This window comes from Cannabis sativa, chromosome 5, assembly GCF_029168945.1.
Source record: "Cannabis sativa cultivar Pink pepper isolate KNU-18-1 chromosome 5, ASM2916894v1, whole genome shotgun sequence".
NCBI lineage: Eukaryota > Viridiplantae > Streptophyta > Magnoliopsida > Rosales > Cannabaceae > Cannabis > Cannabis sativa.
Genome location: NC_083605.1, coordinates 66,422,215 through 66,446,614, shown reverse-complemented (window position 1 = coordinate 66,446,614; position 24,400 = coordinate 66,422,215). Strand labels below are relative to the sequence as shown.

The following is a 24,400-nucleotide window of genomic DNA, read 5'->3' as shown; positions in this document are numbered from 1 at the left end:
TCCCGGAATTTGTAAATATTGTATTATATTACAAAGTTTAATAATTAAAGCAAAAGTTTTAATTTAACACGTTTTTCGAGAAATATCTTTGATTAGCAAAGATTGCACAATAATTGAAAAAGCACTGTAGCGTGCCTTAGCATTAGGGCGTTACAATTTTGGTATCAGAGCCGCCAAGTTTGTCTACCGAAGCTTGCTATGACATGTACAATCTTCATCAGAGAAAGCTCGGTTCACGGTTCAGTAAGCCCGTACTTGTTTAGTATTTTAAATAATTGTGAATGTGAGAGCATGATAGGAAGCATATTAGATTTTAATTAATTATTTTAAAGTGCGTTGCCCTAGAATGCATAAGTGCGGTAGAAAGTTTGTAATGGGGTCGTTGCCTGACCAGACTGACTTACTATTTGGCAGGTTTGTCCTATAGTATGGACACCTGGTGCAATATGGGGAGTCTGGATAGTGTGGTCAGGGCTAGTAACGGTTGGAGAGAATGGAGTTTGAGTTCTCCCCGCAACCAAGGTGAAAGCCTTTGGATGACTTCTGATGGGAGTAATGGTCGTTCGTCACAGGCTCCGTGGGAGTTGGAGCAAAGATTCGCAGAAATGGAAGCTATGATTCAACGACACGATGAGGAGATTCAGAGGTTGAAACAACAAAGGTTTCCTGTACTATCTTTACCTCATATGCCAGGCATTCTCAATTCGGTATTACCAGCAGAGCATAGTATGGCTGATAACCAAGTGGGATCATTGCATGAGAAAATTTGGATAAATAAACCTACAGTCCTTCAGGGAGATTCAAATTTGAAGAATGCTCTCTGGACTGGGAGCCCTAGGGAATGTATTTTAGGACCTCAAGAGATTATGCCACGAAATTGGGATACCGCTTGCCATATTTCTAGTTATGGCAGAGGTGGTAGGGGCTCCATGGTTGAGCAGAAGAGTAAACCTACGTCATCAGTGGTGGGTTTAAAACGGAACAAGCGGTTCCGAGGAAATCAAGGCAAGGGTGTACGCAAGGATTATTCTTACCCTGAGTGCCCGCGATGCAAGAAACATCATCCCGGAAAGTGCAACCGAAAAGCATGCTTCCTGTGTGGCATGGTTGGGCACTTTAAGAGAAATTGCCCTCAGGCAAAGAAAGATAAGCAGGAGCTGGAAGTAAAGCCTGTACTTGTTCAGACATTTGTTATCACTGAGGCTGATGTTGCATCCAGTCCTTCTATGGTGAAAGGTTAGCTTCTTATCAGCAACTCCCATTTTAATGTATTATTTGACTTTGGGACTATATACTTGTATGTAGTATCGAGAGTATTTAATCTTTTGGATAGACTTTATGATTTTCTTGTAAGAGGGTTTGGAACCCTAATGCCTAGCGGGGAATTGGTTATCACTAATAGGCGCTTTAGGTCTACGCCAATTGGGATCGAAGATAGGGAATTGAGTATTGACCTTATAGAATTGAAATTAACGGAGTTTGATATTATACTGGGAATGGATTTCTTATCCAAGTATTCGGCCAGTATAGATTGTAGGCGTAAAATGGTGACTTTTCAGCCGGAAGGTAAATATCCATTTGTTTATGTTGGATCAGTTCAGGGTCTCAAATCCCGGTTACTTCTGTGTTGAGGGCTAGGGATTTACTATGCAATGGTTGTGTAGGATTTCTAGCGGTGGTATTTGACTCCAGCAGACCTGAAACATTTGGGCCTGAGGTAGTCCGGGTGGTGAAAAATTTCCTTGATGTGTTTTCCGAGGAGTTGCCGGGATTGTCGCCACAGCAAGAGATTGACTTTGTAATTGATTTGGTACCTGGAGTCGAACCTGTTTCTAAAGCTCCATATAGAATGGCTCCGGCAGAACTCAAGGAGCTTAAGTTACAACTTCAGGGGATGCTTGACATTGGGTTTATTCGACCCAGTGTATCGCCCTGGGGAGCTCCGGTTCTTTTTGTGAAAAAGAAAGATGGTTCCCTCAGAATGTGTATTGATTATCGGGAGCTAAACAAGCTGACGATTAAGAACAAGTACCCGTTGCCCAGGATCGATGATTTGTTCGATCAGCTTCAGGGAAAGGCATTGTTTTTCGAAGATTGATTTACGGTCTGGTTATCATCAACTTAGAATTCGGGAGAAGGACATACCAAAGACTGCTTTTAGAACCAGATATGGGCTCTATGAGTTTCTGGTAATGTCATTCGGATTGACTAATGCTCCTGCGGCCTTTATGGATCTCATGAATAGGGTATTCAAGGATTTCCTCGATAACTGCGTTATAGTATTTATCGATGACATTCTTGTATACTCTCAGTCAGAAGAGGAGCACGAGCATCATCTTCGAATGGTGTTACAACGACTTAGGGATCACAAGCTGTATGCCAAGTTCAAAAAGTGTGAATTCTGGTTGTCCGAGGTGTCCTTTCTGGGTCATATTGTTGGGAAGAATGGAATTATGGTCGATCCAAATAAGATAGAATCAGTGAGGAGTTGGCCGAGGTCCAAGTCTGTGACAGAAGTTCGAAGTTTTCTCGGGTTAGCAGGGTATTATCGACGTTTCGTCGAAGGATTTTCTAAACTTTCTATGCCCCTAACCGAATTGACCAAAAAAAAAAAATCAGAGATTTGTGTGGTCAGATAAGTGTGAGTCAAGTTTTCAGGAGTTGAAGCAACGTTTGATAACAGCTCCGGTGTTAGCTTTGCCATCAGATCAAGAGAAACTCGTTGTTTATTGTGATGCATCCAGACAGGGTCTGGGATGTGTTCTGATGCAAGCTGACAGAGTCATAGCCTATGCCTCTCGTCAACTGAAGGATTATGAGCAGTGTTACCCAACTCATGATTTAGAGCTCGCTGCTGTGGTTTTTGCTTTATAGATTTGGCGACATTATCTTTACGGTGAAAAGTGTGAGATTTATACTGATCATAAAAGTCTCAAATACTTTTCACCCAAAAAGATCTGAATATGAGGCAGAGAAGGTGGTTGGAGTTGGTTAAGGACTACGATTGTGAAATACTGTATCACCCCGGGAAAGCCAATGTTGTGGCCGATGCTCTAAGCAGAAAAGGTCCCGGTCAAGTGTGTACTACGGTTATGATAGCCCCTCACCTAGCCTCGGAAATGGTTAGTGCAGGAATTGAGTTCGTGGTCGGGAAGTTACATAATCTAGCACTCCTATCTGATCTGTTGGAGAGAATCAGAAAGGCACAATTGGAAGATCCCGAGCCAGTTAAGGTTCGAGACGATGTAATGGCTGGTCGGCCTAAAGACTTTTTAGTCTCGAATAGTGGAATGTTGTTATTTAAAGCTCAAGTTTGTGTTCCTAATGTTGATGAGCTTAAGAAAGAGATACTTAATGAAGCTCATACCATATCTTATTCATTGCATCTAGGAACCCCCAAAATGTATCAGGATTTAAAACCCTATTCTTGGAGGTATGAGATGAAAAGAAAGGAGGTGGATTATGTGTCCAAGTGTTTGACTTGCCAAGTAAGTTAAGGTGAATACCAGAGGCCGGCAGGGTTATTACAAATTTTAGTCCTTCCTGAATGGAAGTGGGAGGACATTGCAATGGATTTTGTAATTGGAATATTTAGAACTATGAGAATGTATGATTCAGTAAGGAACATAGTGGACGGATTCACAAAAATCAGCTCACTTTCTACTAGTGAAAGCTACATATTCAGTGGATCAGTATGCTGAGTTGTATGTAAAGGGGATCGTTTGTCTCCATAGAACCCCTAAATCTATTATGTCAGATAGGGATCCAAAGGTCACATCGAAGTTTTGGGTGAGTCTTTAGAAGGCTATGGGTACCAAGTTAAAGTTTAGTACAGCCTTTCACCCTCAGACTGATGATCAGTCGGAAAGAACTATCTAGATTTTAGAAGATTTACTGCAAGCCTGTGTCATGGACTTTGAGGGTTCATGGAGTAAGTACTTGCCTTTAATTGAATTCTCCTACAACAACAGCTACCAAAGTACAATAGGGATGGCTCCCTATGAGATGTTATATGGTAGAAAATGTCTTTCTCCTATTCATCGGGACGAGACGGGAGAAAGGAAGTACCTGGGTCCAGAATTAGTGCAGAGGACCAATGAAGTTATTGATAAGATCAAGGCTCGAATACTTGCTTCTCAAAGCAGGCAGAAAAGTTACCCTGATCCGAAGCGCAGAGATGTTACATTTCAGGCAGTGGAACATGTTTTCCTGCGAGTTTCACCAATGAAGGGTATTAGGCGCTTCGGGAAGAAGGGTAAGTTAAGCCCTAGGTTCATTGGGCCATTTCAAATACTCGAGAAGGTCGGGCAGGTAGCGTATCGGCTAGCCTTACCACCAGCATTATCAGCTGTTCATGACGTATTTCACATTTCCATGTTAAGGAAATACGTGTCGGACCCGACTCATGTCTTGAGTTATGAAGCCCTTGAACTGCAATCAGACTTATCCTATGAAGAACAACCTATTTAGATTCGGAACAAGACTATTGTTCTGATTAAGTGCTCTGGAGGAACAGTAAGGTGGAGGAAGTCACTTGGGAATTGAAGTCTGATATGAGGACTCAGCATGTCCAAAGCTACTCAAGTTAGATTTCGAGGACGAAATCCTTTTAACGGGGGGATAATTGTAACGACCGCCTTAATAAATGTGATTAGAAAAGGCAATTAGCACTAATTTTTATTATTTTATTATTATTTATGAATTTAATTATTTTAGACCCCAATATTTAGAAATAAATATTAGAGTTGTAATTTCTCAATTTCGGAGATTTTATTAAACTCTAGGGGTATTATTTAGCTTATATGTGAAATATGTTAATTTTGTAATTTTTGCTCGGCGACAACGGAAAATACGATGGATGGCTAGATTGATCACATAGGTAAGTTTAGAATATTATTTCTTAGCGGGGAGTATTTTAGAAAAAATAAATTATCGGGATTGAGCGGGGTTATGGAATTGACCATTTTACCCCTAGCTTTAGAAATACCCAAGTTATAATTTTGAGGGCATTTTAGTAATTACCAAAAAAGGAGTTGGTGGCTGCCTTGTAGGGTGACACCTAGCAATTAAATCTCAGCAAAGGATTTACTTGAATTCATTTGAGGGAAATTAAAAAAAAAAAGAAAAGAAAGAAAAGTTAAATTGAGGAAATTCAATCTTTTTCCCCTCTCTCTTTGCTCGGCCAACCTAGACCAGAAGGAACCAGGTTCAGCTCCATTATTTTTGCTGGATATCAACTAGAGATTCAAGGTTCTTAGGACTAAGGTAAGCCCTTGTAGTTTTCTTCCTTATTTTCTTTAAGTTTTATTGGTTTGGGTGTGTGATTTTGTGAATTAGGGGCTGTTAAGGTTTGAAGTACCTAGGGTTCGAATTCTAGGGTTGGTTTAAGTTGATTGAAGTCCCTTGTAGCTGATTTTATTGCTTGAGGTTGGTTTTAAGCAAGCTTGAGTTTTGAAACTCAAGCTTTGAGCTTTAATGGCATAATTTGAATTATTGGTTTGTTCTGTGATTTGTTGATTGGAAATGGATGTTTATACATTGTATAGGTATACTGGAGAGTTTGGTAAAGTTTGGGATTGAATTGAATCAAGGGGGATGATTTTTGGTTCCCAGCAGTAGAACCGGAATTCCGGTTCTGGGTGGTCTGTACCAACCGGTCGACCGGTTGGTGACCCAGAACCGGGATGCCGGTTGGGAACCGGTCTGCCTGTTGGGGGATTTTCCAGAACCCTAGTTTTGGCCAATTTTGAGATATTTAGGGTATTGCCATGAGGTTTATCGATAGGGAAACGTTTAGTTTCAAGTTTAAGTCCCGGAAAGTGATTTAGTGAGTCACTCATCTGTGTTGCAATTGTTGTGATTAGGGCATCCATCTAGCACGAGATTTCCGTTCAGGTTGGCCAGCATACTTGAATTCGGAAAACAGGTAAGAACCGTGTATAATGTGTGATATGAATATTCTAATGTATGTATGTGTTAATATATATACATGCTTATTTGTTGTGATTCATACACTACGAACACTTGTACGGTTGCAGTACAGAGTGCATTGGTAAGATGTATGATGTTTGGAAGTACATCATGGTGTTACCAGCACTTGTACGGAAAGGTACGAGGTGTCTGTGGTACAACACTTAACGGTACTCAAGGTGCGGTCCATACCCTACCTACACTAGTACGATAGTATACTGAGTGCATGTGGTACATGGTACATGGTCGTATCCTAGTTAGAACGTTCATACTCATCTGTTAAGCTCTGCAAATAGGTGTATGGGCGCCTATTTACAGGTCGAAAATTTATATGATGTGTTATATGCATTTCTTACTGAGTCTGTTGACTCACAGTTTCTACTTTCATGTGTAGGTAAAGGAAAGGCTATGACTGAACAGGAGTGAACCCGAGCCCAGATGGGATTGTACATGTCAAGCGGCGCGACCTGGAGTGTTCGGTCTCGGGACATCTGGGAGTTGTATTTTGAAAGTCGCTGTGCGACCTAGAACTTGTGTATTTTGAAATATATAATTTGAAAAGTAAATTTTACAAAGTTTGAAAACGGGATCCCGGAATTTGTAAATATTGTATTATATTACAAAGTTTAATAATTAAAGCAAAAGTTTTAATTTAACACGTTTTTCGAGAAATATCTTTGATTAGCAAAGATTGCACAATAATTGAAAAAGCACTGTAGCGTGCCTTAGCATTAGGGCGTTACACGAATTTTCCAATTTTTTCCAAGTTTGTCCCAATTTTTCGCCATTTGACTGAATTCGAACTTTAACACCCCGGGAACCTGAAATAATGAAAATCAAGCGTGAAACTGCTCCAAAAGACACCAATAGACGAGATAATGCTAACTGTAAAGACCCGAAATATAGGTTAATTATAACCTAACATCCGCAAAGAAAATGGCAGAAGAGTAGAGATGCTTGCTCACACAGTCCTTCACCACTCCAAGAAGCTTCTCGATCTCTTCTTCTCTCATCGTTCTGAACCAGGGAAAACGAAGAAGACGAGAGGTTTGTAGAGAGAGAAAGAGCAAAGGGTTTAGAGAGAGTGTTTTTGTTGAATTGAGCGCGAGAGAGAGACTTAACAGAATATCCTATTACTTAATAGAATATTCTTTATTAATTTTATAATATTATTATATATATATTTTAAAATAAAAATTATGTCGATATTTTATATAATAAAATTTTAATTTAAATTTAAAATACTTAAAATATTGTAAATATTGTATATAAGAAAATTTTAGTTGTGAATATTCTATATTAGTCTTGTAGTTATATTTAGTGTACTTGTATTATTTTTATTTTTCTTTTTGATCAATATATAAGTGGAGTGAAACCTAATGATAATATGTTAAACAATATGTGTGACTTACTAATATGAATAATTATTATTTAACATTCGCTATTGCATTAACTTTGTAAATTACATTTTTAACTAATCATTATAATATTTTTTTTACAACCGGAACTCCCATAATCATGCAAAAGTTATTTTGGAAAAGAAAATCATTCAAAGGTTTTTTTTTTTTTCTGTAATATATATCAATTCTATATAAAATGTGAGTATGTAACAGAATTTTTAGTTTAGCAATATTTTGTGATTTCTTTCATTAACTTTAATAGAATATTTTATTACTTAACATAATATTTTTATTAATTTTATAATATTATTATATATATTTAAAAACAAAAATTATATAGATATTTTATATAAGAAAATTTTAATTCAAATTTAAAATACTTAAAATATTGTAAATATTCTATATAAAAAAATTTTAGTTGTGAATATTTTATATTAGTCTTGTAGTTATATTTAGTGTACTTGTATTATTTTTTTTTTCTTTTCGATCAATATATAAGTGGAGTGAAACCTAATGATAATATGTTAAACAATATGTGTGACTTACTAATATGAATAATTATTATTTAACATTCGCTATTGCAGTAACTTTATAAATTACATTTTTAACTAATCATTATAATATTTTTTTTACAACCTGAACTGCCATAATCATGCAAAAGTTATTTTGGAAAAGAAAATCATTCAAAGCTTTTTTTTTTTTTGAAAAATATATATACCAATTCTATATAAAATGTGAGTATGTAACAAAATTTTTAGTTTAACAATATTTTGTGATTTCTTTCATTAATTTTAATAGAATATTTTATTACTTAGCAGAATATTTTTTATTAATTTATAATATTATTATATATATTTAAAAACAAAAATTATATAAATATTTTATATAAGAAAATTTTAATTCAAATTAAAATATACTTACAATATTGTAAATATTTAAAATACTTAGAATATTGCATTAACTTTGTAGATTACATTTCTCACCTAATCATTATAATATTTCTTTTACAACCGCAACTACCAGAATCACGCAAAAAGTTATTTTGGAAAAAAAAATCATTCAAAGCGTTTTTTTTTTTTTTTGTAATATATATATATATATATATATATCAATTCTATATAAAATGTGAGACAGAATTTTTAGTTTAGCAATATTTTGTGATTTCTTAGTTAATAGAATATTTTATTACTTAACATAATATTTATTAATTTTATAATATTATAATATATTTAAAAATAAAAATTATATAGATATTTTACATAAGAAAATTTTAATTCAAATTTAAAATATACTTACAATATTGTAAATATTTAAAATACTTAGAATATTGCATTAACTTTGTAGATTACATTTCTCACCTAATCATTATAATATTTCTTTTACAACCGCAACTACGAGAATCACGCAAAAAGTTATTTTGGAAAAAAAAATCATTCAAAGTTTTTTTTTTTTTTCTGTAAAATATATATATATATATCTATTCTATATAAAATGCGAGTATGTAACAGAATTTTTAGTTTAGCAATATTTTGTGATTTCTTTCATTAACTTTAATAGAATATTTTATTACTTAACATAATATTTTTATTAATTTTATAATATTATTATATATATTTAAAAACAAAAATTATATAAATATTTTATATAAGAAAATTTTAATTCAAATTTAAAATACTTAAAATATTGTAAATATTCTATATAAGAAAATTTTAGTTGTGAATATTTTATATTAGTCTTGTAGTTATATTTAGTGTACTTGTATTATTTTTTTTTTTCTTTTCGATCAACATATAAGTGGAGTGAAACCAAATGATAATATGTTAAACAATATGTGTGACTTACTAATATGAATAATTATTATTTAACATTTGCTATTGCAGTAACTTTGTAAATTACATTTTTAACTAATCATTATAATATTTTTTTTACAACCTGAACTGCCATAATCATGCAAAAGTTATTTTGGAAAAGAAAATCATTCAAAGCTTTTTTTTTTTTTTTTTTTGTAAAATATATATACCAATTCTATATAAAATGTGAGTATGTAACAAAATTTTTAGTTTAACAATATTTTGTGATTTCTTTCATTAATTTTAATAGAATATTTTATTACTTAGCAGAACATTTTTTATTAATTTATAATATTATTATATATATTTAAAAACAAAAATTATATAAATATTTTATATAAGAAAATTTTAATTCAAATTAAAATATACTTACAATATTGTAAATATTTAAAATACTTAGAATATTGCATTAACTTTGTAGATTACATTTCTCACCTAATCATTATAATATTTCTTTTACAACCGCAACTACCAGAATCACGCAAAAAGTTATTTTGGAAAAAAAAATCATTCAAAGCTGTTTTTTTTTTTTTTTGTAATATATATATATCTATTCTATATAAAATGTGAGTATGTAACAGAATTTTTAGTTTAGCAATATTTTTTGATTTCCTTCATTAACTTTAATAGAATATCTATTACTTAACAGAATATTATTTTATTAATTTTATAATATTATTATATATATTTAAAAATAAAAATTATATAGATATTTTATATAAGAAAATTTTAATTCAAATTTAAAATACTTAAAATATTGTAAATATTCTATATAAGAAAATTTTAGTTGTGAATATTTTATATTAGTCTTGTAGTTATATTTAGTGTACTTGTATTATTTTTTTTTTCTTTTCGATAAATATATAAGTGGAGTGAAACCTAATGATAATATGTTAAACAATATGCGTGACTTACTAATATGAATAATTATTATTTAACATTCGCTATTGCAGTAACTTTGTAAATTACATTTTTAACTAATCATTATAATATTGTTTTTACAACCTGAACTGCCATAATCATGCAAAAGTTATTTTGGAAAAGAAAATCATTCAAAGTTTTTTTTTTTTTTCTGTAAAATATATATATACCAATTCTATATAAAATGTGAGTATGTAACAAAATTTTTAGTTTAACAATATTTTGTGATTTCTTTCATTAATTTTAATAGAATATTTTATTACTTAGCAGAATATTTTTTATTAATTTATAATATTATTATATATATTTAAAAACAAAAATTATATAAATATTTTATATAAGAAAATTTTAATTCAAATTAAAATATACTTACAATATTGTAATTATTTAAAATACTTAGAATATTGCATTAACTTTGTAGATTACATTTCTCACCTACTCATTATAATATTTCTTTTACAACCTCAACTACCAGAATCACGCAAAAAGTTATTTTGGAAAAAAAAATCATTCAAAGTTTTTTTTTTTTTTCTGTAAAATATATATATATATATCAATTCTATATAAAATGTGAGACAGAATTTTTAGTTTAGCAATATTTTGTGATTTCTTTCATTAACTTTAATAGAATATTTTATTACTTAACATAATATTTATTAATTTTATAATATTATAATATATATTTAAAAATAAAAATTATATAGATATTTTACATAAGAAAATTTTAATTCAAATTTAAAATAGTTAGAATATTGTAAATATTCTATATAAGAAAATTTTGATTGTAAATATTTTATATTAGTTTTCTAGTCATATTTACTGTGCTTATATTATTTATTTTCTTTTTTCGATCAATATATAAGTGGAATGAAACCTACTGATAATATGTCAAACAATATGCTTGACTTACTAATATGAATTTTTATTATTTAACATTCTTTATTGCAATGACCTTGTGGATTACATTTCTCACCTACCGTTATAATCGTATTTTTACATCCTCAACTGCCATAATTATGCAAAAATTCTTTTGAAAAATAATATCATGTAGAACTTTTTTTTTTGTAATATATATATATATATTCTATATAAAATGTGGTTATGTAACATAATTTTTAGTTTAATAGTATTTTTTGATTTCTTATGTTAACTTTAATAGAATTACTTAACGTAATATTCGTTATTAATTTTATAATATTATTATATATATTTAAAATAAAAATTATATAGATGTTTTATATAAAAAAATTTTAATTTAAATTTAAAATACTTAGAATATTATAAATATTCTATATAAGGAAATTTTAATTGTAATATTTTATATTAGTCTTCTGGTCATATATAGTGTGCTTATATTATTCATTTTCTTAATCGATGTAAACCTTCTCGTGAATTGCGTCAAGGTGACCCTATTTTACAATTTTTATTTCTCATATGTAATAACGTTCTTGCAATACTTATCCAACATGCGCAGGATGGTGGGGAAATTCATGGTATTCAAATTGCTAGAGGTGCCACCCTGATTTTCCACTTCATGTTTGTTGATGAAACTATGATTTTTGCTCAGGCCAGCTCAAAGGTGGCTGAGACCTTGCGGGTTTGTTTGAAGAAATATGAAATTTGGTATGGACAATCTTGTAATAAGAGTAAATTTGGCATATTTTTCTCTAAGAGGTGTTCCTGTGGAAGAAAAAAGGAGATTGAAAGGGTTCTCCTTATCTATGAGATGGATTCAATGGGGTTTATCTTGATAATCCATTGTGTTGTCAAGGAATTGCTCTCAAGATTTTTATTTCCTTATGGACAAGTTAAGGGCCAGACTAGAAAGGTGGAGGATGAGAACTCTATCTTATGTGGGTAGGATGACTTCAATTAATTCAGTTGCGCTGGCTCTGCCTATTTACTCGATGTCCACCTTTTTAATTCCCACAAATCTTAGTAGACGTTTAGATGCCATGATTTGGAGGTTTTGGTGGATTAGAGGCGTGGAGAAGGTATAAAGATATCAACAAAGCTCTGATTGCAAAACTTGCTTGGGAAATGGCAAGCAGTACTGATAAATTTTGTGTTAATGCTTTTAAGGAGAAATATTGTTCTTGGATCTCCTTTTGGTGTGTTCATCCTAAGGCCATTGATTCTCTAGTGTGAAAAGGCATCCTGGAAGTTAGGAAAGTAATTTCGGAAGGCTCTTATATGCTTTCAGCGAATGGGAGGGATGTGGAGATTTAGTGGCAACTGTCCGTGGTTGGGTTATGAGAAGTTCAGGGAGGTGATAGAGAGAGTGAGAAGTAAGGCCCCTAGTCTTAGAAGAGTGGCTGATCTGTTGGATTTTTCTCTTTAAAAATTGGAATAAGAGCTATGTCTTGTTTTTATTTGGCCAGGAGGTTGGTGAGAAGATTTTATTGATAGCAATTCTGAGTAATCAGGATAAGGATTTGTTGGTGTGGAAAGACTCTTGGAATGAGCTTTTTAGTGTGAAAGGGGCGTACTAGTCTGATCAAGAAGCTCATTTTGGTCAAGCGCATTCTGCTTGGAAGCTTATTTGGTCCTGTAAGCTGCACCTGAGACAGTGTGATGCTTTGGAGGATCTGTTCTGGGTTGCACCGACAAAAGATAAATATATTTTCGATAACAATAGACACTACAAGAAATGTCACTTTTGCCAGCACATTTTTATGCTAGCAAAAGTTGGTATTGCGCTGGTAAAATAGAATTTACTTGTGATGTGTTGGCAAAAGGGGATTGGCAAATCAATGTTGGTATTAAAACTTTTGCCAGCGTAAAATGAAAAGCGCTAGAAAAAATGACTTTTCCCAGCGCTATAAGCGCTGGTAAAAGTTAGATTTTAGCCATTGTAAATGTACGCTGGTAAAACTTTGACCTCTTTGTCAGCCCAGTTTGCGAAAATGCGCTAGTAAAAGTTACTTTTACTAGCGGAGTAGCGAACTGTGCTGGTAAAAGTGATATTTCTTGTAGTGAGAAGCTGTCTGTTTTGTGATCATGCGAGTGAGAACCCCTTTCACCTTTTATTTGAAATGCTCTATCAAAAGCTCTCTGGTTCGGTGCCCCTTTACCACTGAAAACTAATGAAATAGAAGGAAGTGATTTGTTAGATGTGTTAATCTTGGTGGGGCAAGGTCTTGTGGGTGATCAACTTCTTATGCTATTGGTCTATTTTGCTAGTGTGTGTGACACCATTTGGGTTATAGAAACTCTTTACTACGTGGTGGGAGTCAAAAAGATTATGTTGGCTTCAAGAGGATATTTGCAAAAAATTCTTGGAGTTTGCTGCTGTGGGAAAAGCTGGGTCAGGTGATAAAATAGATCAGGGGTTGGTGCTTGATTTTGGTGTGTCCCCTAACTAAAAAATCTTGGTGAAGGATGATTTTAAGGATTCATGGTGCGGTATGGTAGTGGTAGCAATTCACAAAAGGAATCTAAAGTGGGAAAGTGTGAGCCATTGCTCAATGGGGATTTCAGGTCTGGATGCTGAGTTGAGAGCAATTTTGTTGGTAGTTTCGTGGGCGGTTAAGAAGAATTGGGAGGCAGTGGTGCTTGTTTCCAACTGTACGGTGGCTATCGAAGCTCTTAAGAAAAAGAAAATTCCATATTGGAGGTTTGTATCGGTGTTCCTACAAATTCTGCTTCATTATTAAGAGAGACAACTTGAGTTCTGTAAACAATTTGGCTGTCCAAGCCAGAATAACTCTTGGTGTATTGGGGAGGGATTTCTCCTGTCAATCCTAGGTTTCTTGCTTAATTTATGAACCGAGGTTCTCTTTCAAAAAAAAAAAAATAAAGACTATCAATTACATATAAATATATATTTTTTCCAATAATAATATGTATACATATATAATACAAAATACACATATATAAACTATATACAATACATAAAATATGTATTATCTATTTTCATTTTTTTATTCTAAGAAAGATTATTCATGAAAATTATATCTCCCTAACCTATTTTCTTAAACAAATTTCTAAGCTTTTAAACAAATTCCTATGTTGTGACTAAAAAGTTCGTAGCTAAAAGTATTAGTCACAAATATTACAATTTATTGTGAGAAAATGTATTTTTAGTCACAATACTTGTTGTGACTAAAACTAAATTAGTGACAACTTATAGCTAAATACTATATTTTAGTCATTAGTAATTTATTGTTGTGACTAAAAAAATCATATTTAATCACAAAAAATTTATGTTGTGACTAAATAATTGTTACTAAAAATTGTTGTTTTTTGTAGTGGGAGTTAGAACACCCAAAACTGCCACAAAAGACCACACATACACTCAAATAACTACAATAATATCGTCCAATATTGACAATATGTTTTTGGGCTTTGAAAATAAGAAATTTAAAAAAAAAAAAATGAAGAAAAACAATGAAGAATTGATGAACTGGCCTTTGGAAAATGGTGATTGACAGTGAAAACGATCGCTGAGGAGAAGAGGAGAAAATGAAGGAGAAGATGAAGTGTGGGCTAATGGACTTCGCGTAGGGTTTTAATAACCCTTTAGCTTCAGTTATATTACATAATAACTGAAGCCTAAATAGACACGCATTAGTCATTGTGTGCCACAATGGCGTCAAATATTACCTATTAACCGAAGCCAAAGAGTTTACTTTTGGCATTTTCGTTTCGTCATTTGTGTCTCTACTACAAAAAAAACTTTTAATTTCAGTTTTTAAGTGACACATAAAGTATTTGCTTCGGTTGGTGTAATCGACGCTATTACCGTAGACGCAAATACTTATTTTTTTCTCTTCGGTTATGAGCCGACTCTAATTGATTTTTTGCTTCGGTTATAAACCGAAGCAAAAAAGGATACGTTTTTGCTTTGGTTCATAACCGAAGAAAAAAACCAATGCACCAACGCTAATTGTTTCTTGTTTCGGTTATGAACTGAAGCAAAAGTATTTTACAAAAATAAATACAATATCGTATCAATCCTTTAATAGAAAAATAATACAATATCGGACAAACAATATGAAAATTTGTTTAAACACCAAAAAATAAAAATCTAGATCTCAAATAATAAAAATATATCTCAAATTATACTAGATCTTACCATATAAATTTTTACTTTTTTGAGTTTGAAAGCAAAGCAAAAATCTTAAGAAAATATCATTATGATAATATACAACTACTGATTTCTTATACATAAATGTTGAAGCATTAATTTACAGCCATCTTAAAGGATGGACAGCCATCTTAAACTAATTTACATTAATTATGAGAATTACAACAAAGTTAAATACAAGCCTAGTATTGGGAACTCCATCCTTCGAATAGCAATATAATGAAATTTTGGCAGCCAGGAGGAGAACTCAATAAGAGCAGCCCAAAGAATAAAGCGCTATAAGAGAAGAAAAAGGAAAACAAGGATTTGATTAATGGAAAAAAATTGTAAAATCACCTTGTCATCTCTGTTGATGATCCAATATTGGATCCAATTCTTTTTGTACACTTGAGGAAGAAGAGCAGTAGTACTGGTAAAGAAATTTTACGAAAAACTGAGGAAGAAGAGTGACGACAACTATCGCAAGCAAACACAACCAAAACAATCCGGTCCTTGTAACGTGAAAGACCGCCCTGTCAAATTAATAAAATTGGAGTCGCACCATTAATTTATAGAAACAAGAATTATACTTGCTCCTTTTAAGTATCATTATAGGACGAACTGATATTACTGATAATAAGCACAATAGAAATACATATGTGCATATAGTATTAACTGCCAATATATATGAAATGGGAACATCATTTAGCAAACCAGATAAACAACACTCACTTGTTTGATTAATAACAAAGAAGGAAGAAAAAGTATTAAAATGCTGGAATTCTTGAAACAGAAAATCAGGCCATGTGTATGATATATATGATGTAACTATAAAAATGAGAAAACGTGAAGAAGTGATTTAGGTTGAAATGAAACTAATTATCTTCCTTCAAAAAAATAACATACCTATCACGTAATATAAAAAGTATATACAGTAATTAAAACCATGATATTCTTTTACTCATACAAAAAAAATCTCATAATCAAACTCTCTCCTTGATTGTTTGATTGTTTATATTACCAAGTCGATCTCATCCTCAATATTGGTCAATTCTTCTACAATAGTTGGGACTCGTATGCATAATCCTGAACTCAAAAAGTCCACTCCTTAACAATTCTAGAGTTTATTTATATATAGATAATTATGATGAGTAATATGACTGGGGTGGTGCTGAAAATTTTATCTATAATTACAGATCAAATTACCATCAATATTACAAATACAGTGCCACAGTTCCACCATGGAGCTGTACCAGCAATAACAACAACATTAATCATCTTCCTTATGATGATTCTCTATTTCTCCAAGATGTAAAAAGTACAAACCTACATCAAATTCATCATGCATACAACAATAAGAACACCCTTCTAATTATTACTAGAATGCAATTCATGTAAAACAATACCAAGCGAGTTATAATTAAAACGAGCTCATCCACAAAAGGAATTAAACCCAACCAATTTAATTATTAAATGCAGTGCTACGTTATTAGCACCTGTTAATAAATCAGAAATTTCCAAAAATTTTAAATTTCAATAAGAGAATATGCCAATACATGCTTTTAATGTTTTGGAAGCATAACATATTCATTCATTACATTACAGTACACATATTACCATCTCCAATTGCCAGTGTCATGTCCGCAGTCCTACTCTTTACGAGATCAACAATTCCAGCTTTTGCAGTGGAGCTACTCGGCAACATAGCACCACTGAACATTTACTCACCAACCAAAAGAGCTGAAATTATCAAATTTTAAAAAAAAAAAAAAAATTTAAGATTTGAGTTTTAAGGCAGAATCCAAAACTTACTAAAAACCTAGGTCTATAAGAAATTACCTGTTCTTCAAGATCAATGTCAAGAATATAATAAAGGCTGGTTCCATCAACAATCAAGGTCGCTGATGTCAAAGCATTTCCCGAAATTCCTTCTGTGGCTTCTTGTAACGCGTTCTACAAGATTCCCAGGAGTTATACAATTAATTACATGTTGGGTCATCATGGGAGTCATGAGCTTTGAAGAGTATCCAATCGATATGGCAATTTCTTGCTTGTCACCTGTCAAAACCGACACTTTAATCCCAGCTGTTCCCAGAGACTCTATAGCTTCAGGCACCCCGCTTTGCAGTTTATCTTCAATTCCAGAGGCACTCAATATGCAGAGATTGGTTTCTATGTTGCCAGCAACCTTGCGTAGGGCAGCAGCCCGACCTCTCAAAGATGTGCTTGCTGCCTCAAATGAAGAGCGCCACACCTCAAATTCTAAAGGAGAAAGTTCACGCATTCCAACAACAAGTGTTCTTAAACCCACTGAAGAGTAAGCAAGAAGATGAACTTCTGTAGCATGCATTATGTTTGTGTTCACCGATTCATCAATTACACTTAGCATTGTTGTATCATCGGAGTCAGTCCGAGTCTCAGAATCCGATGAGTCGACTTGGGTTTCATACTTCAACGACTTAGAGAACTGCCTCCGCGGCGATGGCTGAAGCTTCTTTTGCAACTTGTTAGTTTGAAATGGAGGGGGGAGGGCTCTACTAGGGTTTTGAAATTGGGGGGATAAAGATGCTCAAATAAATTTTTATTTTGTGAAAATTGAGTTTTAAAAATTTTTATTTTTTTTGGTTCGGTGGATAATCGTGTGAAATGTATTAACGTCCCTTTTCAACTGAAGCAAAAACAATTGGCCTCACTTTTCCACTCATGAAGCAAAATGTAAAAGACATTTTTTAAAAATTTCATTTTTTTCCACGGTTATTCTTTTAGTGTCGGGGAATGAGCTGACGCTAATTGGTACTTTTTTAGCTTCAGTTATACTCTGAAGCATAAAATCTTTCCATATTTTTTGCCTCGGTCAACCATTTTAAAGAGACATGTTGACCGACGCAAAAAAGTTCTTTTGTAGTAGTGTGTACACAATCTTTTAGCTTCGCTTTTTTTTTTAATGAACTAAAATAGGGTAAGAAAAATTCTTCAACATTATTATATCAAAAATATAAATGTTATTCCTTTAGGTTTTAAAAATTATCCTTATCGGTCATACAAATATTAGTCTATATAACTCAATATATCTTGGGGTCTTTTCAATATTATACCTAAAATTGATTTTATTTATAAAAATACCTTTAAGAAAATTATTTGCACAAATATCGATTGCCACGTTAGCATAAATACCGAAATATAAAATAATTACCGAAAATTGAAAAAAATAAAAAAAATCTCGCTTCCAGAAATTTCAGTGTTTTGCAAATTTTAAAAAAAGCAACATTTTGGTTGCTTTTGATGTAAATAATATATCAATTAGTTACTTTTTATTAGAAAAAATTAATTCAAGATAATTTTTTTCTCATACACATTTGGTTCCTTATTTTGATCAGACAACTTTAAAATTAATATATATAATAATTTTCATATTGTAACTAATTCTATTATGTTTTAGATACTATTTGGTAACTTTATAAGTTTTTTTATTAACATATTAAATTCTTTTTATTAAATAAATTTATTATTAGTATACTATATTTTAACTTTTAAATACAAAATAACAAAAGACTTTAAGTTAAGTTATGATGTTACTTGATATGTTAAAGTTTATTAAATTTTAAATTTTATTACTTTTTGTTACAAAATATAAAAAAGGAATAAAAAAGTTTCTTTTAACACTGATCGTCCTTTTTCGGAGTCACTAAAATGTAAGAGAGATATCTAAGTGTTAGAGGAAAAAAAAAAAAAACTAAGAGAAATAATAAATTTAGAGAAAAAGAATAATAAAAAAATAATAATAAATGAAGAAGATTTTTTCAAAAAAACAAATTAATAAATAAATGAAGAAGATAATAATGTCAGAAAAAGAAAAAGTAAACAAAAAGGAAAAAAAAAAAAAGTAAAAAGATAAATATTGGAGGAGACCTATAATTTCTTGTTTACATTTTAAATTATAGTGTGTTATTTTGTTGTTTAAGAAACCTTAGTCTAACTTTTAATTTTAGTCATTTTTTTTTGTAGCAGAAAAATATATGCTTCTAACATGTCAAAATGATCAATTTAAAAAATAGATTATAATAGTGTAATTTTTGTGTCCAAATAATAAATTGCGTGGCTGAAAAAACTTTTGAAATAAAAAAAAATAAAGAAAGTGAGAATAATAACAATTTATGTCGTTTATTCACATCATTTTTTTTTTTAAAAAAAAATCTGATTGTATATCAACTAGGAGAGTCAATAAAATGTAAAAGAAAAACATATGGTTAATTTTTAATTTTAGTAGGCGTGTAGCGGTATTTAAAACAATAAAATGGTCTAAGAAAATTTCATAAATAATTTACAATTCATGTTGATACATATAATTATTTTTTTCTAAAACTACTAATTAGATTAAAAAACAAAAAAGAATGTAAAATAATAATAAAAAAAAGAATAGAATGTAAAAATATATATATATATATATATACTAGGTGAATGTACGTGCCGAGCCACGTATTGCTAGTTTTATTTAAGATTTTGGTCTTTTTAAGATTTTGAATTTATTTTATTTTTAAAGATTACAAATTTTTTGTTTGAAAAAATTAAATATTTATATTTGAAATATTATTTAATAATGTATTAAAAATAATATTAGTGTAATTATAAAATTGTAAATAAATTTATTATTGGAGTAGTAGATTATTCTATTTAGTTCTTTTTTTAACATAGCATTGTAATGTAAGTTTATATCTATAAATATTCTGTACAGTGTTAATATTATATGAACATCTCCATTTATAAAGCTAAAAAGTGGGTCAATGACAGAAGTGGTATATCTGCAATCACACAAAGATAGAAGTAGTATTTCTGCTTCCTATGCTTATCTAGAGAAAACATTAGATAACGTGAGGTTAACTTTAATATATAAAGATTTTTCTTTTCTAAAAAATAAATAAAAAAAAATATTAATATTCTCTCAAGATAGGTTTGTTAGAGAGATATGTGGCTAAGATGATTTTTTTAATTTAAAAAGAGATTATTAATAAAAATATTAATATTCTCTCAAGATAGGTTTGTTAGAGAGATATGTGGCTAAGATGATTTTTTTAATTTATAAAGAGATTATTAATATTTAAAAGATTGTTTAATTTTTTGGTTTAATTATTGGGTTTATTTGTTAACGGGAGATCAAACCTAATCGTTAAATTTAACAGAATATTCTTTTATTTTTAAGTATATTCTGTTAAACCAAGAATTGACGTTAGATAGACACTTTTAATATATAAAGATATATTTGATCAACCTAATTTACTGTTATTTTGAAAAAAAAATAAGATTTTTATTAAAAAAAAAAAAAAAAAAGCTATTGTCTAGAAAAAGAATAAAAAAAGAAAAACTAGCATGTAGGCAGAGTTTAGGAGAGAGAAGCAATAAATATACATTGGTATACCTATCAAAAAGAAATGCCTAAATTGTGAGTATTAAAATAGGTAAGGGTAAATTCTTAAATAATTTAATAATAATAGTTGTTGGTGTAAATATTTCATATATCTTTGTATATATATATTACCATATATATCAATTAATTATTTTTATATTTCTTTTTATATTACATAAATATTAATCTATGTTTGACTTTGGGCACCATCTATTTCTATGTTAGTATAATATTATCTATTTTGGACTTGATAAGTGCTCACATTTGTTTATAAATACTTTCTTAAAAGGTCTCATATCAATAGAAATATTATCCATCATCACTATATACACATGATTATTAGATTTGTAAGGTGTCATAAAAGTTGGTGAGTTTGTTACAAGTTTGTTATTCTGTTACAGTTGTTAGTTAGTCTTCTTCTTCTTCTTCGAGCTTGTACATAAAATTTCTTACTGTACTCTGTTTTGGGTTATCAATAAAAGTTGAATTCATTTTCTCTTCTTTTCTTCTCTGTATTTTCTCTCTTCTTAAAACTAAAATGGTATCAGAGCCAACTGATTGTTGAGCTCATGCTTCTGCGTTTTGAATCTTCTTATCTCTGATCCTCTGATCTTTCATGGCACGAGGAAGAGGAACTCATACTCGAAACAGTGGCAACAATGAAACTGTTGGTCAATCTAATTGTTTTGCTGCTCTTGATGAGAGCAACACATTTTCTACCATTGATCCACGAAGTCCTTACTACCTATCTAGTGCTGATAATGCATCGTCTTCGCTTGTTCCTAAGATTCTTACAGGTGTTGACAATTACAGTTCATGGAGGCGATCGATGATGGTAGCTTTACTGGCTAGGAACAAGATCAAGTTCATCAACGGAAAACTTCCTGAACCTGATGAAGACGATGAGGAATATGATTCGTGGATTAGATGCAACAGCTTAATAATCTCGTGGATCTTGAACTCTGTTTCACCAACAATTGCTGACAACATCATGTATATGGAAGATGCTTCACAAATCTAGTCTGAGTTGCAGAAAATAATTCACCAGAAAAATGCTCCCAGAGTTTTTGAGGTTAAAAGGTCGATGCAGACCTTAACTCAGGGATTGAATGATATTACATCTTACTACACTCGACTCAAAGGGCTATGGAATCTTTTACAATAGTACATGCATCAACCTGTGTGCACCCGTGGAGCAATGAAAATCATTCAAGAATATCATGATGAAGATAAGGTTCTTGAGTTCTTGATAGGGCTCAATGAATCATATCTTAATGCTAGGTCTCAAATTGCTCCAAGATCTCCTTTCCAATGTCAACAAAGCTTTTGCATTTATAATTCAAGAAGAAAGACAGAGATGAATTATTATTTCTCAATATGAGACTAATCAAAATTCGAATGACGGTGCCAATCAATTTGCTGGAAACACTGATATGCCAATCGTGGCAATAACAGATCTAATAATAGATATTATAACAAGCCTATTTTTTCTCACTGTGGTATTCCAAGTCATACTATAGCTAAATGCTATAGAATCCATGGATATCCACCTGGTCATCGTCTATATGGCAGGTTTCTTAGGGAAACTCCAAATCAACCTGCTAATCAGCACAATCGATCCAATGCTAATTTCACAACAGGTAGTGAAAATAAAGAAGGATCCAATGAAGAGCATGATATTGCTGCACAATGTTAGATGTTAATGGCTATGCTTGCATAGAAAATGTAGGAACCATCTTCACAAAATAAACAAATTCAAACTGATCAGCTTGTGATTTCAAATGTGTCTGGTAAGGCCTTTCCTACTCCTCAACATAGTTGGATCATAGACACTGGAGCTACACATAACGTGTGTTCCAATCCATCCTTATTTTGTTCTATTCAGAAGCACAATAAAATTACTTCAGTTAAATTACCTAATGGAAGTAATACCAAAGTTGCTTTTGTTGGGAATGTCAGGATTCATGACATACTGCTCACTAATGTCATATATGTCCTTGATTTCCAACATAATCCCATTTCTATTTGTGCTTTATCTGATTCAGCTAACTACTCTTTTTTTTCCTTCCTCATAAATGCATTGTTCAGGATATCACCAAGAATCAAGTGATTGGGATGGGTGACAGAATTGGCAATCTTTACTATATGTCTGAACAAAATTTTTCTTTAGCTTGTCCTGTTTTCAATTCTACAGTCAATAATGACAATTTGTGGCATTATAGACTTGGACATGCTTCATGTATCAAAAATCATCCTCTGAATAAAAAATTGCAATTTCAATACTCTTATTGTTCTGACTTTCATTGTTCGATATGTCATTTAGCCAAACAAAGAAAATTGCCTATTGTTAGTAATCACAATCTGTCTAAAAATTATTTTGATCTCATTCATGTTGACATTTGGAGACCCTACAACACTAAAACTGTTGAAGGCTTTAGGTATTTCATAACTATTGTTGATGATTGTTCTAGATATACATGGATACATCTTATCAAGAACAAATCTAATGCTCAATTAGTTATACCACCCTTTATACAGTTAATAAAAACTCAATATCACACTCAGATTAGAGGCATGAGGTCTGATAATGCTAAGGAGTTGCAATTCCCTGATTTGTTTTCATCTTTAAGGATTGTGCTTTATCACTCTTGTGTGCAAAAGCCCCAACAGAATTCTGTTGTGGAACGAAAACATCAACACTTGTTGAATGTTGCCAGGGCCATCTTATTTCAGTCACACATTCCCTTGCCTTATTGGGGAGAATGCATTAGCACTGCTGCATACATTATTAATAGAACCCCCACACCCAATATAAAACACAAATCTCCTTTTGAAATATTAAATTCTAAAGCTTCAAATTATGAACATTTGAGGGCTATTGGGTGTTTGGCTTATGCTTCTACTCTAAGTGCAGGGAGATCAAAATTCTCTCCAAGAGCCATTCCTTGTGTTTTCTTGGGATATCCTACTGGTATGAAAGCTTACAAGCTTCTTGATCTTTATACCAACAAAATTTTTTGTTCTAGGGATGTTGTTTTTGATGAGCATATTTCCCTTTTGCAACTAATGGTCCTATTTCTTCTCAATTTTCTGGTTTTTCCCTGCCAATGCTTCTAGAACTGAACCAGAAAATTCCTCTTCACCTCAGCCTGATTCTCCCATTTCCATTTCCCATGAAAACACATTACCAGTGCAGCCTACTGTCCCCACTCAGCCTGATCTAATTTTTCAATCTGCACCAGTTATACAGCCTACAAGTCCACCCTATATACACAATCCTGATGTTGTCGAGGCTCCTATTCCTTCTAGTTCTCACAGGCTTGTTAGAAAAACTAAGAAACCCTCTTATCTTTAGGATTACCACTGTTTTCTCTCCACTAACACTGTCCAATCTCATGTTCTCAAATGTTCAACTGATCATTCTTTGTCTGACATTGTTGATTATAGCAGGCTGTCCCTTAAATTTCGTGCTATTATGCTAGCAATCTCAAGCCATTTTGAACCTAAATTCTTTCATCAAGCCAAAGGCATCCCTGTTTGGGATAATGCCATGGATAAAAAGATTGCAGCACTTGAATCCAATGGTACTTGGAATATTGTTAGTCTCCCAGCTAGTGCTCATGCCATAGGGTGTAAATGGGTGTACAAAATAAAGTACAATGTAGATGGATCGGTTGAGAGGTTTAAGGCAAGACTAGTGGCCAAAGGGTTTAGTCAGCAAGAAGGAGTTGATTATAATGAGACCTTTGCTCCTGTGACTAAACTTGTATCTGTCAAACTCATTTTAGCC

The 24,400-nt window shown here is 31.8% G+C and overlaps 1 protein-coding gene across 1 annotated transcript; it reads right to left on the bottom strand.

The window, feature by feature from the left end:
- Positions 1–16,701: 16,701 nt before the first annotated feature.
- LOC133037675 (phospholipid-transporting ATPase 1-like) lies at positions 16,702–17,713 on the bottom strand. The gene is made up of 2 exons (XM_061115055.1): positions 17,049–17,713; positions 16,702–16,949 (listed from the first exon to the last, which is right to left on the bottom strand). The coding sequence occupies exon 1, from the start codon at positions 17,596–17,598 to the stop codon at positions 17,095–17,097; it is 504 nt and encodes a 167-aa protein (XP_060971038.1). The 5' UTR covers positions 17,599–17,713; the 3' UTR covers positions 16,702–16,949; positions 17,049–17,094.
- Positions 17,714–24,400: the final 6,687 nt, after the last annotated feature.